Raw genomic sequence first — 17500 nt, 5'->3', positions numbered from 1 at the left:
CACACACCCATAGAGACACACACACCCATAGAGACACACACACCCATAGAGACTCACACACCCATAGAGACTCACACACCCATAGAGACACACACACCCATAGAGACACACACACCCATAGACACACACACCCATAGAGACACACACACCCATAGAGACACACACACCCATAGACACACACACCCATAGAGACACACACACCCATAGAGACACACACATCCATACAGACACACACACCCATAGAGACACACATACCCATAGAGACACACACATCCATAGAGACACACACACCCATAGAGACACACACACCCATAGAGACACACACACCCATAGAGACACACACACCCATAGAGACACACACACCCATAGAGACACACACACCCATAGAGACACACACACCCATAGAGACTCACACACCCATAGAGACTCACACACCCATAGAGACACACACACCCATAGAGACACACACACCCATAGACACACACACCCATAGAGACACACACACCCATAGAGACACACACACCCATAGACACACACACCCATAGAGACACACACACCCATAGAGACACACACATCCATACAGACACACACACCCATAGAGACACACATACCCATAGAGACACACACATCCATAGAGACACACACACCCATAGAGACACACACACCCATAGAGACACACACATCCATACAGACACACACACCCATAGAGACACACACACCCATAGAGACACACACATCCATACAGACACACACACCCATAGAGACTCACACACCCATAGAGACACACACACCCATAGAGACACACACACCCATAGAGACACACACACCCATAGAGACACACACACCCATAGATACACACACACCCATAGAGACACACACACCCATAGAGACACACACACCCATACAGACACACACACCCATAGAGACACACACACCCATAGAGACACACACACCCATAGAGACACACACACCCATAGAGACACACACACCCATACAGACACACACAGCCATACAGACACACACACCCATAGAGACACACACACCCATAGAGACACACACACCCATAGAGACACACACACCCATAGAGACACACACACCCATAGAGACACACACACCCATAGAGACACACACACCCATAGAGACACACACACCCATAGAGACACACACACCCATAGAGACTCACACACCCATAGAGACACACACACCCATAGAGACACACACACCCATAGAGACTCACACACCCATAGAGACACACACACCCATAGAGACACACACACCCATAGAGACACACACACCCATAGAGACACACACACCCATAGAGACACACACACCCATAGAGACTCACACACCCATAGAGACACACACACCCATAGAGACACACACACCCATAGAGACACACACACCCATAGAGACACACACACCCATAGAGACACACACATCCATAGAGACACACACACCCATAGAGACACACACACCCATAGAGACACACACACCCATAGAGACACACACACCCATAGAGACACACACACCCATAGAGACACACACACCCATAGAGACACACACATCCATAGAGACACACACACCCATAGAGACACACACACCCATAGAGGCACACACACCCATAGAGACACACACACCCATAGAGACACACACACCCATAGAGACACACACACCCATACAGACACACACACCCATACAGACAAACACACCCATACAGACACACACACCCATACCCATAGAGACACACACATCCATAGAGACACACACACCCATAGAGACACACACATCCATAGAGACACACACACCCATAGAGACACACACATCCATAGAGACACACACACCCATAGAGACACACACACCCATAGAGACACACACACCCATAGAGACACACACACCCATAGAGACACACACACCCATAGAGACACACGCACCCATACAGACACACACACCCATACAGACACACACACCCATACAGACACACACACCCATACAGACACACACACCCATAGAGACACACACCCATACAGACACACACACCCATACCCATAGAGACACACACATCCATAGAGACACACACACCCATACAGACACACACACCCATAGAGACACACACACCCATAGAGACACACACACCCATAGAGACACACACACCCATAGAGACACACACACCCATAGAGACACACACACCCATAGAGACACACACACCCATAGAGACACACACACCCATACAGACACACACACCCATAGAGACACACACACCCATAGAGACACACACACCCATAGAGACACACACCCATAGAGACACACACACCCATAGAGACACACACACCCATAGAGACACACACATCCATAGAGACACATACACCCATACAGACACACACACCCATACAGACACACACACCCATAGAGACACACACCCATACAGACACACACACCCATACCCATAGAGACACACACAGCCATACAGACACACACACCCATACAGACACACACACCCATACAGACACACACACCCATACAGACACACACACCCATACCGACACACACACCCATACAGACACACACACCCATAGAGACACACTCACCCATACAGACACACACACCCATACAGACACACACACCCATACAGACACACACACCCATACAGACACACACACCCATAGAGACACACACCCATACAGACACACACACACCCATACCCATAGAGACACACACAGCCATACAGACACACACACCCATACAGACACACACACCCATACAGACACACACACCCATACAGACACACACACCCATACCGACACACACACCCATACAGACACACACACCCATAGAGACACACTCACCCATACAGACACACACACCCATACAGACACACACACCCATACAGACACACACACCCATAGAGACACACACAGCCATACAGACACACACAGCCATACAGACACACACAGCCATACAGACACACACACCCATACAGACACACGCACCCATACAGACACACACACCCATACAGACACACACACCCATAGACACACACACCCATAGAGACACACACACCCATAGAGACACACTCACCCATAGAGACACACACACACACACCCATACAGACACACACACCCATACAGACACACACACCCCACAGACACACAGCCCCAACCCCACAGGCACACAGCCCCAACCCCACAGGCACACAGCCCCAACCCCACAGGCACACAGCCCCAACCCCACAGGCACACAGCCCCAACCCCACAGGCACACAGCCCCAACCCCACAGACACACATCCCCAACCCCACAGACAAACAGCCCAAACCCCACAGACACACAGCCCCAACCCATACAGACACACAGCCCCAACCCATACAGACACACAGCCCCAACCCCACAGGCACACAGCCCCAACCCCACAGACACACAGCCCCAACCCCACAGACACACAGCCCCAAACCCAGCCCCCTCCCCACAGGCACACAGCCCCAGGCCCCTCACTACAGACACACATCCCCAACCCCAATAATGACACTATGAGACATGGGTGGCTCTGCTCTGCTCTCGCTACAGGTCCACAGGCTAACAGGCATTGTCTGGCTCTGGGTTTCATATTTAATATACACCACATTCTTACACTCTATCCATAATTCAGAAAAATGAATGTTTCACCAGATCACTGAATACTTTTCAGTGAGGCTGCTATTGTTAGTGGGTTTGGTCTGCCTCGTCTCGAGACAGGAACTTAATAACAGTCAGGACATTGGAGAGGCAACACAATGTCCTCTGGGGTGTATCAGCCTCCTCCTTATTGACTTCACTGGGTCTCTACAGTAACAAACATCACATTAACATCACATTAAAGAGGGGAGGAGAGGAGAGGTTGTATCAAATTAACTGAGAGAGAGGTGAAGGGAGCGGAGGTCAGTGTGGCAGGAAGGAAGATACGATTCAACGTTATGCAAAAGAGAAAGCTATCATCTCTGAACCTTATTCACTGTTGCTACACAACTTCCCATTTACTATGATATCCTTCCTGGTGCACGACCACACACTGGGCTAGCTAGCAGACCAGAGGCTCTATTCTGTGTTGTTGTTGTAAAGCCACCAGCCAAGCAATAAGGAGTAAAAACAATCATCTTAAATACAGGAGGTATGGAGTCAATTTGTCTCCATGCAGTTTAATGGCTGTTCCTAAAGCTGTAGACATTAGACAGTATATTATAGCAAAATAAAGCTTATGTGTGTTCTTGAACAGAGCTGCAGGTTGGATTTAAAGGTGAAACCGAGCTATAGACCCCCCCCCAGTGAGCTCCACTGTGTACCCCCCCCCCCCCCCCTGTTGGTGAGCTCCACTGTGTACCCCCTCCTGTTGGTGAGCTCCACTGTGTACCCCCTCCCCTTTGGTGAGCTCCACTGTGTACCCCCTCCCCTTTGGTGAGCTCCACTGTATACCCCCTCCCCTTTGGTGAGCTCCACTGTGTACCCCACCCCTGTTGGTGAGCTCCACTGTGCACCCCCCCCTCTGGTGAGCTCCACTGTGCACCCCACCCCTGTTGGTGAGCTTCACTGTGTACCCCCCCCCCCCCTGTTGGTGAGCTCCACTGTGCACCCCCCCCCTCTGGTGAGCTCCACTGTGTACCCCCCCCCCCCCCCTGTTGGTGAGCTCCACTGTGTACCCCCCCTCTGGTGAGCTCCACTGTGTACCCCCTCCTGTTGGTGAGCTCCACTGTGTACCCCCCCCCCCCCCTGTTGGTGAGCTCCACTGTGCACCCCCCCCCCCCTCTGGTGAGCTCCACTGTGTACCCCCCCCCTCTGGTGAGCTCCACTGTGTACCCCCCCCCCACTGTGTGGCCCACGTAAAGTTTCTTGTTAATCATGCCAAGGATAATGTTTTTAATTTATTATTCATTTAGAAATTTCAACCAAACTCGGAATTCCTCTTTAATTGGGTGTGTGTGGGCTGTTTTTTGTTTTTGTTTCATAGTTGGTGGTGTTTTTCTGTTGGTGGGAGAAGAGAGGGAGAGAGACCGCAGCATGAAAACATTGTCTTTGTGGGGACTTATGACAGCGTTAGCAGGGACAGAGAGACTAGGTCTGTAAAAACAATCAGGGGAAGAGGATGGAGATCGTCCCTCGCTTTCAAACACATCTTATGCTTAGTTTTTTTTCCTTTGTCACATTTCTTGGTCCTCCCTCTTGCTCCCAAAATTAGGTCATTCCTATTTCCCTCCCCGCTTATTTGTAGGCAGTAAAAGAAGGTCAGATATGCCTGTGGTCTAAATAAAATACATCCTCTTAGCCTCCCCCAGTCATCTGTGGTGGGTACCTTTTGTAATTCTCTCTCTCTCTCTCTCTCTCTCTCTCTCTCTCTCTCTCTCTCTCTCTCTCTCTCTCTCTCTCTCTCTCTCTCTCTCTCTCTGCTCTCTACTCTCGCTCTCTGCTCTCTCTCTCAATTCAATTCAATTCAATTGACATGGTATACATATCTAAAAATAAAAATATTTATATATAAAATATATATAAATAAATGGTGGGACCGACAGCTCTCTCTCTCTCTCTCTGTCATGTACTGTCATGTTGTCTTGTCTCTGTCCTTTCCCTTCACCCTGTCTCCCTCTGCTGGTCGTGTTAGGTTACCTTTTCTCCCCCGCTTTCCCCCAGCTGTCCCTTGTCTCCTCTAACTACCCATTCACCCCGTTCCCCACCTGTTCCCTTTTTCCCTCTGATTAGGTCCCTATATCTCTCTCTGTTTCTGCTCCTGTCCTTGTCGGATTCTTGTTTGTTTGTGTCATTCATGCCTGAACCAGACTGCCGTCATGTTTGCTGTAACCTTGTCCTGTCCTGTCGGAATCTGCCGGTCCATCTGAGCCTACCTATGTTTGGTAATTAAAGAAGCTCTGTTTAAGTTGATTCGCTTTTGGGTCCTCATTCACGCACCGTAACAGAAGAATCCGACCAAGAGTTGACCCCGCGGTTCATTGGTCCATTCCGTATCTCTCAGGTCATTAATCCTGTCGCAGTGCGACTTCTTCTTCCGCGATATCTTCGTCGCGTCCACCCGGTCTTCCATGTCTCCTGTGTTAAGCCCGTTCTTCGCGCCCCCGCTCGTCTTCCCCCCCCCCCCCCCATCCTTGTCGAGGGCGCACCTATCTACAGGGTCCGTAAAATCTTGGACATGCGTCCTCGGGGCCGTGGTCATCAGTACCTAGTTGACTGGGAGGGGTACGGTCCTGAGGAGAGGAGTTGGGTTCCCTCTCGGGACGTGCTGGACCGTGCGCTGATTGATGATTTCCTCCGTTGCCGCCAGGTTTCCTCCTCGAGTGCGCCAGGAGGCGCTCGGTGAGTGGGGGGGGTACTGTCATGTACTGTCATGTTGTCTTGTCTCTGTCCTTTCCCTTCACCCTGTCTCCCTCTGCTGGTCGTGTTAGGTTACCTTTTCTCCCCCGCTTTCCCCCAGCTGTCCCTTGTCTCCTCTAACTACCCATTCACCCCGTTCCCCACCTGTTCCCTTTTTCCCTCTGATTAGGTCCCTATATCTCTCTCTGTTTCTGCTCCTGTCCTTGTCGGATTCTTGTTTGTTTGTGTCATTCATGCCTGAACCAGACTGCCGTCATGTTTGCTGTAACCTTGTCCTGTCCTGTCGGAATCTGCCGGTCCATCTGAGCCTACCTATGTTTGGTAATTAAAGAAGCTCTGTTTAAGTTGATTCGCTTTTGGGTCCTCATTCACGCACCGTAACACTCTCTCTCTCTCTCACTCTGCTCTCTCTCTCTCACTCTGCTCTCTCTGCTCTCTAGTATTACCTTCAATTTTAAGAATATCCTTGCTGTTAGATTATCAACTGTAGCTAATATTTTACTTGCTTAGCCTAAGATGTTTAAATAGCTCTCTCTCTCTCTATCTCTCTCATTGGTCACACACATTGGCTGGCAGTGTCCAGGGACTAGTATGTAAATAAGGCTCTGCTCTTTGATACATGGCAGGTGTCATATATGGCTTAGCAGCCTCTTGAATGCACAATACCAGTATGAGAGCACAATACCAGTATGAGAGCACAATACCAGTATGAGAGAACAATAACAGTATGAGAGAACAATACCAGTATGAGAGAACAATACCAGTATGAGAACACAATACCAGTATGAGATGAGAGAACAATACCAGTATGAGAGAACAATGCCAGTATGAGAGAACAATACCAGTATGAGATGAGAGAACAATACCAGTATGAAAGAACAATACCAGTATGAGAGCAGGATACCAGTATGAGAGCACGATACCAGTATGAGAGAACAATACCAACATGAGAGAACAATACCAGTATGAGAGAACAATACCAGTATGAGAGAACAATACCAGTATGAGAGCACAATACCAGTATGAGAGCACAATACCAGTATGAGAGAACAATACCAGTATGAGATGAGAGAACAATATCAGTATGAGAGCACAATACCAGTATGAGAGCACAATACCAGTATGAGAGAACAATACCAGTATGAGATGATAGAACAATATCAGTATGAGAGAACAATACCAGTATGAGAGAACAATACCAGTATGAGAGCACAATACCAGTATGAGAACACAATACCAGTATGAGAACACAATACCAGTATGAGAGCACAATACCAGTATGAGAGAACAATACCAGTATGAGAGAACAATACCAGTATGAGAGAACAATACCAGTAAGAGATGAGAGAACAATATCAGTATGAGAGCACAATACCAGTATGAGAGCACAATACCAGTATGAGAGCACAACACCAGAATGAGAGCACAACACCAGTATGAGAGCACAACACCAGTATGAGAGCACAATACCAGTATGAGAGAACAATACCAGTATGAGAGAACAATACCAGTATGAGAGCACAATACCAGTATGAGAGCACAATACCAGTATGAGAGAACAATACCAGTATGAGATGAGAGAACAATATCAGTATGAGAGCACAATACCAGTATGAGAGCACAATACCAGTATGAGAGAACAATACCAGTATGAGATGATAGAACAATATCAGTATGAGAGAACAATACCAGTATGAGAGAACAATACCAGTATGAGAGCACAATACCAGTATGAGAACACAATACCAGTATGAGAACACAATACCAGTATGAGAGCACAATACCAGTATGAGAGAACAATACCAGTATGAGAGAACAATACCAGTATGAGAGAACAATACCAGTAAGAGATGAGAGAACAATATCAGTATGAGAGCACAATACCAGTATGAGAGCACAATACCAGTATGAGAGCACAACACCAGAATGAGAGCACAACACCAGTATGAGAGCACAACACCAGTATGAGAGCACAATACCAGTATGAGAGAACAATACCAGTATGAGAGAACAATACCAGTATGAGAGAACAATACCAGTATGAGAGAACAATACCAGTATGAGAGAACAATACCAGTATGAGAGCACAATACCAGTATGAGGACACAATACCAGTATGAGAACACAATACCAGTATGAGAACACAATACCAGTATGAGAGTACAATACCAGTATGAGAGTACAATACCAGTATGAGAACACAATACCAGTATGAGAGCACAATACCAGTATGAGAGAACAATACCAGTATGAGATGAGAGAACAATACCAGTATGAGAGAACAATACCAGTATGAGATGAGAGAACAATATCAGTATGAGAGCACAATACCAGTATGAGAGCACAATACCAGTATGAGAGAACAATACCAGTATGAGATGATAGAACAATATCAGTATGAGAGAACAATACCAGTATAAGAGCACAACACCAGTATGAGAGCACGATACCAGTATGAGAACACAATACCAGTATGAGAACACAATACCAGTATGAGAGCACAATACCAGTACGAGAGAACAATACCAGTATGAGAGAACAATACCAGTATGAGAACACAATACCAGTATGAGAGCACAACACCAGTATGAGAGCACAATACCAGTATGAGAGCACAATACCAGTATGAGAGCACAATACCAGTATGAGAGAACAATACCAGTATGAGAGAACAGTACCAGTATGAGAGCACAATACCAGTATGAGAACACAATACCAGTATGAGAACACAATACCAGTATGAGAGAACAATACCAGTATGAGAGAACAATACCAGTATGAGAGAACAATACCAGTATGAGAGAACAATACCAGTATGAGAGCTTTGGCAGACCAATATTAGTGATCCCAGGACACTGCACTGATGCATCCAGCAATGCACGTATGAACCCGACTCATGAACACACACACACACACACACACACACACACACACACACACACACACACACACACACACACACACACACACAACAAATGTCACTCCTGACTGACTATGTGAGTGGCGTGGCTAGAGGAGAGAGAGGGAGACAGAGAGGAAGACAAAGAGGGAGACAGAGAAGGAGACAGAGAGGGAGACAGAGAATGAGAGGAGACAAAGAGGGAGACAGAGAGGAAGACAAAGAGGGAGACAGAGAGTGAGACAGAGAGTGAGACAAAGAGGGAGAGAGAGGGAGACAGAGGAAGACAGAGGGAGACAGAGAAGGAGACAGAGAGGGAGACAGAGAAGGAGAGAGAGACACCACCCCACCACCCTACAATCCCACCAGATAGTGATCATTTTGCTGGTATTGAGAGGGAGACGGGGAGTGAGACGGAGAGTGAGACAAAGAGGGAGAGAGAGGGAGACAGAGAAGGAGACAGAGAGGGAGACAGAGAGGGAGAGGGAGACAGAGAGGAGACAAAGAGGGAGACAGAGAAGGAGACAGAGAGGGAGAGAGAGACGGAGAGAGAGACACCACCCCACCACCCTACAATCCCACCAGATAGCCAGATAGTGATAATTTTGCGCAAAAACAAAAGAGTTAGACAGGCCTTCTAGGCAGAACATAACGAAGAAACCACTGTTCATGATTCCACTTGTTCTCAAAGAGGCCGGCGCGATTAGAACTCAGATCATGAATACAAGCATTCTGAACACTGGGTGTAATATTTACATGTTGACTGTTGACCCTTTATTGTGTACTATTTGTGTGTATATATATATATTAGTATTTCATTTTTTGATGAGAAAAATGACCAGAGTCCGGACCTCGGTGTTCTCATATTTAAGGCCACGATCACATGGTTTATCCACCTCTGTTACTGCCAACAAAGTTGACTACAAATACAAAGTTGCCAATGTATTTGCAGTTGATACAAACAAGCGACTTGTAAAAATGAAAACCGAGATGTCTGCATTAAAATGTAAATACAGTAGGCTATATGCCTATGTAAATCATATTGAGATACATTTCATGTTCAATCAATTGAGTTCTATTTTTCTACTGTCTGTAATTTGTCTTGATATACACTGAGTGTACAAAACATTAGGAACACCTGCTCTTTCCATGACTCAGACTGACCAGGTGAATCCAACTGAAAGCTATGATCCCTTATCCCTTATGATCAATCAGTGTAGATGAAGGGGAGGAGAAAGATTACATAAGGATTTTTAAGCCTTGAGACAATTGAGACATTGATTGTGTATGTGTGCCTTTCAGAGGGTGAATGAACCACACAAACAATTTAAGTGCCTTTGAGCAGGGAAGGGTAGTAGGTGCCAGGCGTACCGGTTTGTGTCATGAACTGCAATGCTGCTGGGTTTTTCACGCTCAACAGTTTCCTGTGTGTATCAAGAATGGTCCACCACCCAAAGGACATCCAGTCAACTTGACACAACTATGGGAAGCATTGGGGTCAACATGGGCCAGCATCTGGAAGGCATCTGGAAGGCTTTTCAACTCAATATTAGGAAGGTGTTCCTAATGTTTGCTATACTCAGTGTATTTCATGATGTGTAACCTAACATGTCAGCACTGATGTGCCAAATGTTGATTTAATTCATTATTATAGGGTAAGCATTAGAATAAGCCGCCTCAATATTTGCAACCATAGGTGATACAATCTTTCTTGGAGCTGATCCATCGTCAGTATTGTGGAATAATTCTAATGATAAGAGAAAGCTTTCCTTCAATCCTATCAGTATTGACACATGCCTCAATGACACACTTAGCAAATGTTGGAAAGGCGTATTGTTAAAACACTCCTAAGCCGAAATTCAATCGCTATCGGAAAACCTGACCCTGGTCAATTTATCCCTCTCTCTCTCGCTCTCTCTCCCCCCCCCTCTTCCTCCCCCCTCTCTCTCTCTCTCTCTCTCTCTCCCCCTTCTCTCTCTCTCTCTCTCTCTCTCTCCCCCTCTCTCTCCCTCTCTCCCCCTCTCTCTCTCTCCCTCCCCCTTCTCTTCTCTCTCTCTCTCCCTCCCCCTTCTCTTCTCTCTCTCTCTCCCTCCCCCTTCTCTTCTCTCTCTCTCTCTCTCTCCTCTCTCTCTCCCCCCTCTTCCTCCTCTCTTACCCTGCTAGGCCCTTACCCTCTGGCATTAGCTCCCCCTGGTGGTTGGAGGGGGATGGAGCGCGGTGGTGGGGAGAGCCCCCGTATGCAGGACAGTCCTGAGCGGGAGCGACGGGGGGGCAGCCCGGACCTCAGCGGACCACCGCCAGGGAAGATGGGGCGTCTGGAGCGCAACGGGAGCCCCACTGGGCCATGTCTCCTACACCACAACGGCAACCCACACGGACCCCTGGGAGGTATGATACCCCAAAACACACCCACAGATAGATGCTGCTCTACACCAATCCAAGGCTTTGAAATCCGTAATGGGGTGTGTGCAAGTGAGGAGAATCAGGATGCAGTCACACTCACAGTAGAGGCCTTCACAGGTCCTAAAAATTGGACCGAACCCGATATGCATAAATTAATTAGTACAATATAGAGAACCGTTCCGAATGGACCCGAGGACAACTAGACCCGTTCCATATAGACCTGGTTAGATCCAGAACCATTCCAATCCAATCTTTCCTGACTGCATCAAACTGGGAAAAGTTAGATAAGCTAGCTAGATAGCTAGGAGGGAGGGAAGCAGTAGAAAAGTTAGATAAGCTAGCTAGATAGCTAGGAGGGAGGGAAGCAGTAGAAAAGTTAGATAAGCTAGCTAGATAGCTAGGAGGGAGGAAAGCATTAGAAAAGTTAGATAAGCTAGCTAGATAGCTAGGAGGGAGGAAAGCAGTAGAAAAGTTAGATAAGCTAGCTAGATAGCTAGGAGGGAGGAAAGCAGTAGAAAAGTTAGATAAGCTAGCTAGATAGCTAGGAGGGAGGGAAGCAGTAGAAAAGTTAGATAAGCTAGCTAGATAGCTAGGCTAACTGAGGCTGCATGCACTTTCTCATCCTACAGTTAGAAACAACAACTAAATTCAGAATATTAAGTAACAGCCTACCTGTTGTCTCTTGGTCATTGAAGCCTGTCCTTCTCCTTTAACTTTGAATTCCGTCATTTTAATTCCATCTTCCATTGATTAGATATCTCCTAACTTTTGCCACAAGGAGGCTCTAGGACTGTAGCCTATTGCCACTTTGATGACTTCTGATTGGCCAACAACAACAACATGCTACACGCGCCACTCTGATGAAAAGTAAAGAGCAGTAGCATAAATTCTATAATTTGTCTCTCTCTCTACTGCAGCAGTCATGTTTGGATCTATATGGGTCCTTCTGGATATATCCTTCTGATATAGTCAGTTGAAATTACACATACCCGAGACCTGCGACAATCAGATCAGAGCTGACCCATTTAGAATTCTGGTTCTGGTTCTGGATCGGGTCTCGGGTATTCTCTAACTCAAAGCCCTGAAAGCTCTTTCTTTGTCTCTGTCTTACTCTCTCTCTCTCTGACCCTGACCCCCTGGTAACTGGGGCCAGAACTGGAGTTCTGGCCGTAATCGTACTGCACAATGCCATGCACTCTAGAGTTCACAATGCCATGCACTCTAGAGTTCACAATGCCATGCACTCTAGAGTTCACAATGCCATGCACTCTAGAGTTCACAATGCCATGCACTCTAGAGTTCACAATACCATGCACTCTAGAGTTCACAATGCCATGCACTCTAGAGTTCACAATGCCATGCACTCTAGAGTTCACAATGCCATGCACTCTAGAGTTCATGAGGCTCATTGCAGTATTTTATAGGACTGTATAATAGAATGAATTCCATCCTATACTGTGATGTGTAGATCTAGGCCGCTCCGTAAGAGTGGGAACTATAGAACACTGAGGTTACTGAATAAAGTAGCGCTGTATGAAGCTGATTTATATTCCTCTCTAGGTTATCGATCGCTCCGCAAACATAAGGTTCTGAATGTATGAGTGGGAATATCCTGTACACACACACACACACACACACACACACACACACACACACACACACACACACACACACACACACACACACACACACACACACACACTAGAGTATATTAGAGAACAGACAGGAAACTTTTAGATGAGCATGAGGGGTTAAAGAGAGGATAATGGTATCGGCTGTATACTGACGTCTTCTGTTTGCCATTGTAATAACTATTGACCAAGCTATGTTAGAGCTGCAATCAGATTTTTGTTACATTACAGAAAGCCCTTGTTGATTTAAAACTTGTACTTAATGCGATAAAAACGAAATATATGTTGTTAATCAAATTGGCAGAAAAATGTCTGATGGCTTCATATTCACTCATTGGATGGTTCTCTCATTGGATGGTTCTCTCATTGGATGGTTCTCTCATTGAGCGGGCTCCCACCTGTAAATATCTGTCCGTTTGATTTGATAAAGATCTAACGCTTAAAAAACATACCGATGAGCAAGTTCAAAGCTAAGATTTAAAGTTGATTTTTTACAATAGATCATGTCTCTCCATAAACAGCAGGAAGCAGATTGTACAGTTGTGGCCAAAAGTTTTGAGAATGACACAAATATTAATTTTCACAAAGTCTGCTGCCTCAGTTTGTATGATGGCTAATTTGCATATACTCCAGAATGTTATGAAGAGTGATCAGATGAATTGCAATTAATTGCAAAGTCCCTCTTTGCTCCCCAAAAAAACATTTCCACTGCATTTCAGCCCTGTCACAAAAGGACCAGCTGACATCATGTCAGTGATTCTCTCGTTAACACAGGTGTGAGTGTTGACGAGGACAAGGCTGGAGATCACTCTGTCATGCTGATTGAGTTTGAATAACAGACTGGAAGCTTCAAAAGGAGGGTGGTGCTTGGAATCATTGTTCTTCCTCTCTCAACCATGGTTACCTGCAATCAAACACGTGCCGTCATCATTGCTTTGCACAAAAAGGGCTTCACAGGCAAGGATATTGCTGCCAGTAAGATTGCACCTAAATCAACCATTTATTGGATCATCGAGAACTTCAAGGAGAGCGGTTCAATTGTTGTGAAGAAGGCTTCAGGGTGCCCAAGAAAGTCCTGCAAGCGCCAGGACCGTCTCCTAAAGTTGATTCAGCTGCGGGATCGGGGCACCACCAGTACAGAGCTTGCTCAGGAATGGCAGCAGGCAGATGTGAGTGCATCTGCATGCACAGTGAGGTGAAGACTTTTGTAGGATGGCCTGGTGTCAAGAATGGCAGCAAACAAGCCACTTCTCACCAGGAAAAACATAAGGGACAGACTGATATTCTGCAAAAGGTACAGGGATTGGACTGCTGAGGACTGGGGTAAAGTCATTTTCTCTCAAAACATCAATATTTTGGGTCCATAGCCAGGAAACTCCCCAGACCTTAATCGCATTGAACTTGTGGTCAATCCTCAAGAGGTGGGTGGACAAACAAAACCCCACAAATTCTGACAAACTCCAAGCATTGATGCAAGAATGGGCTGCCATCAGTCAGGATGTGGCCCAGAAGTTAATTGACAGCATGTCAGGGCGGATTGCAGAGGTCTTGAAAAAGAAGGCCCAACACTGCAAATATTGACTCTTTGCATCAACTTCATGTAATTGTCAATAAAAGCCTTTGACACTTATGAAATGCTTGTAATTATACTTGACACTGAAGCGGCAAACTTTGTGGAAATTAAAATTTGTGTCATTCTCAAAACTGTTGGCCACGACTGTACAGTCAACTTTCCTGCCAGATCTTGACTATGGTGACACCATTTATCAAAATGCAGCAGCCACTACTCTTGAACCATTGGATGCTGTCTAACATAGCCCCCCCTCCGCTTTATTATACAGTAGGAGACAGTTTTAATACCCATCACTACATCCTGTATCAGTCCCGTAAATCCCTTCCTTACTCACATGTTGTTTACAAAGCTCTGCTCCACAAGCTTCCAACAGACATACAAATCAAATCAAATTTTATTGGTCACATACACATGGTTAGCAATGTTAATGTGAGTGTAGCGAAACGCTTGTGCTTCTAGTTCCGACAGGGCAGTAATATCAACAAGTAATCTAACAATTTCCCAACAACTACCTAATACACACAAGTGTAAAGGTATGGAATAAGAATATGTACATATAAATATATGGTTGTCCTTGTTGATCTTTTTGGCCTTCCTGTGACATCGGGTGGTGTATGTGTCCTGGAGGGCAGATAGTTTGCCCTGGTGATACGTTGTGCAGACCTCACCACCCTCTGGAGAGCCTTGCGGTTGATGGCGGGGAAGTTGTCGTACCAGGCGGTGATACAGCCCAATAGGATGCTCTCAATTGTGCATCTGTAAAAGTTTGTTAGGTTTTAGGTGACAAGCCATATTTCTTCAGCCTCCTGAGGTTGTGTGGGTGGACCATTTCAGTTTGCACGTGATGTGTATGCCGAGGAACTTAAATGTTCCACCTTCTCCACTACTGTCCCGTCGATGTGGATAGGGGGTGCTCCCTCTGCTGTTTCCTGAAGTCCACGATCATGTCCTTGTTGACGTTGAGTGAGAGGTTGTTTTTCTGACACCACACTCCGAGTGCCCTCACCTACTACCCTGGGCCGTCGTTGTTGGTAATCAAGCCCACTACTGTTGTGTCGTCTGCAAACTTGATGATTGAGTTGGAGGCATGGTTGGCCACGCAGTCATGGGTGAACAGGGAGTACAGGAGGGGGCTGAGCACGCACCCTTGTGGGGCCCCGGTGTTGAGGATCAGCGAAGTGAAGATGTTGTTTCCTACCTTCACCACCTGGGGGTGGCCCGTCAGAAAGTCCAGGTCCCAATTGCACAGGGCGGGGTTGAGACCCAGGGCCTGAAGCTTAATGATGAGCTTGGAGGGTACTATCCCCCACGATCCCCCACAGCTTTCTTACTTAGGTATTCCTCTTGTCCAGATGGGATAGGGCAGTGTGCAGTGTGATGGTGATTTTATCGTCTGTGGACCTGTTGGGGCGGTCTGCAAACTGAGGTGGGTCTAGGGTCTCAAAGCACTTCATTCAACATTCAACACCATAGTACCCTCCAAGCTCATCATTAAGCTTCAGGCCCTGGTTCTAACCCCGCCCTGTGCAATTGGGTCCTGGACTTCATGATGACAGAAGTGAGTGCGATAGTCATTTAGTTCAGTTATCTTTGCCTTCTTTGGTACAGGAACAAATGTGGCCATCTTGAAGCATGTGGGGACAGCAGACTGGGATAGGGAGCGATTGAATATGTCCGTAAACATACCAGCCAGATGATCTGCGCATGCTCTGAGGAGGCCAGAAGCCTTGCGAGGATTAACACGTTTAATGGTCGAATGGCTCCATCTATCCACGGTTTCTGGTTAGGGTAGGTTTTAATAGTCACATTGGGTACAACATCTCTAATGCACTTCCTTATAAACTCACTCACCGAGTCAGCGTATATAGATCAATGTTATTCTCTGAGGCTGCCTTGGAACATTTCCCAGCTCCGTGATCAAAACAATCTTGAAGTGTGGATTCCGATTGGTCAGATCAGCGTTGAATGGTTCTCACCATTGTAAATGAGACAATGGTCTCAATTAGGTTCCACTGAATAAATAAAAGTTTATAAATAAAGTGAAATAATATAAAGGGGAAAAGGGGGTGATGGGGAGAAGTGATAAGGGAAGAGGTGATGGGAGACGGGGAGAGGGGAGAGGGGAGAGGGAAGAGGGAAGAGGTGATGGGAGACGGGGAGAGGGGAGAGGGGAGAGGGAAGAGGGAAGAGGGGAGAGGGAAGAGGGGGAGAGGGAAGAGGGGAGAGGTGATGGGAGACGGGGAGAGGGGAGAGGGAAGAGAGGAGAGGGGAGAGGGGAGAGGGAAGAGGGGAGAGGGGAGAGGGGAGAGGGAAGAGGTGATGGGAGACGGGGAGAGGGAAGAGGGAAGAGGGGAGAGGGGAGAGGGAAGAGGGGAGAGGGAAGAGGGGAGAGGGAAGAGGGGAGAGGGAAGAGGTGATGGGAGACGGGGAGAGGGAAGAGGGAAGAGGGAGAGGGGAGAGGGAAGAGGGAAGAGGGAAGAGGGGAGAGGGAAGAGGGAAGAGGGGAGAGGGGAGAGGGAAGAGGGAAGAGGGGAGAGGGGAGAGGGGAGAGGGGAGAGGGGAGAGGGGAGAGGGAAGAGGTGATGGGAGACGGGGAGAGGGGAGAGGGGAGAGGGGAGAGGGAAGAGGGAAGAGGGAATAGGGGATGG

General features: G+C 47.1%; 1 protein-coding gene across 6 annotated transcripts in view; it reads left to right on the top strand.

The window, feature by feature from the left end:
- LOC110502144 (DNA-binding protein SATB2) overlaps positions 1-17500 on the top strand; it is a 74567-nt gene that overhangs the window by 14874 nt on the left and 42193 nt on the right. For all 6 annotated transcript variants that reach the window (XM_090216156.1, XM_090216155.1, XM_036959272.2 and 3 more), the window contains exon 2: positions 11409-11633. In XM_090216156.1, the coding sequence (XP_090072282.1) occupies positions 11453-11633 (181 nt within the window). In that variant the 5' untranslated portion in view covers positions 11409-11452. The remainder of the gene's footprint in view (positions 1-11408; positions 11634-17500) is intronic.

The sequence above is a fragment of the Oncorhynchus mykiss genome, chromosome 22 (assembly GCF_057628025.1).
Source record: "Oncorhynchus mykiss isolate SJ-2025 chromosome 22, ASM5762802v1, whole genome shotgun sequence".
Classification (NCBI taxonomy): domain Eukaryota; kingdom Metazoa; phylum Chordata; class Actinopteri; order Salmoniformes; family Salmonidae; genus Oncorhynchus; species Oncorhynchus mykiss.
This window is presented reverse-complemented; position numbering and strand designations above follow the sequence as displayed.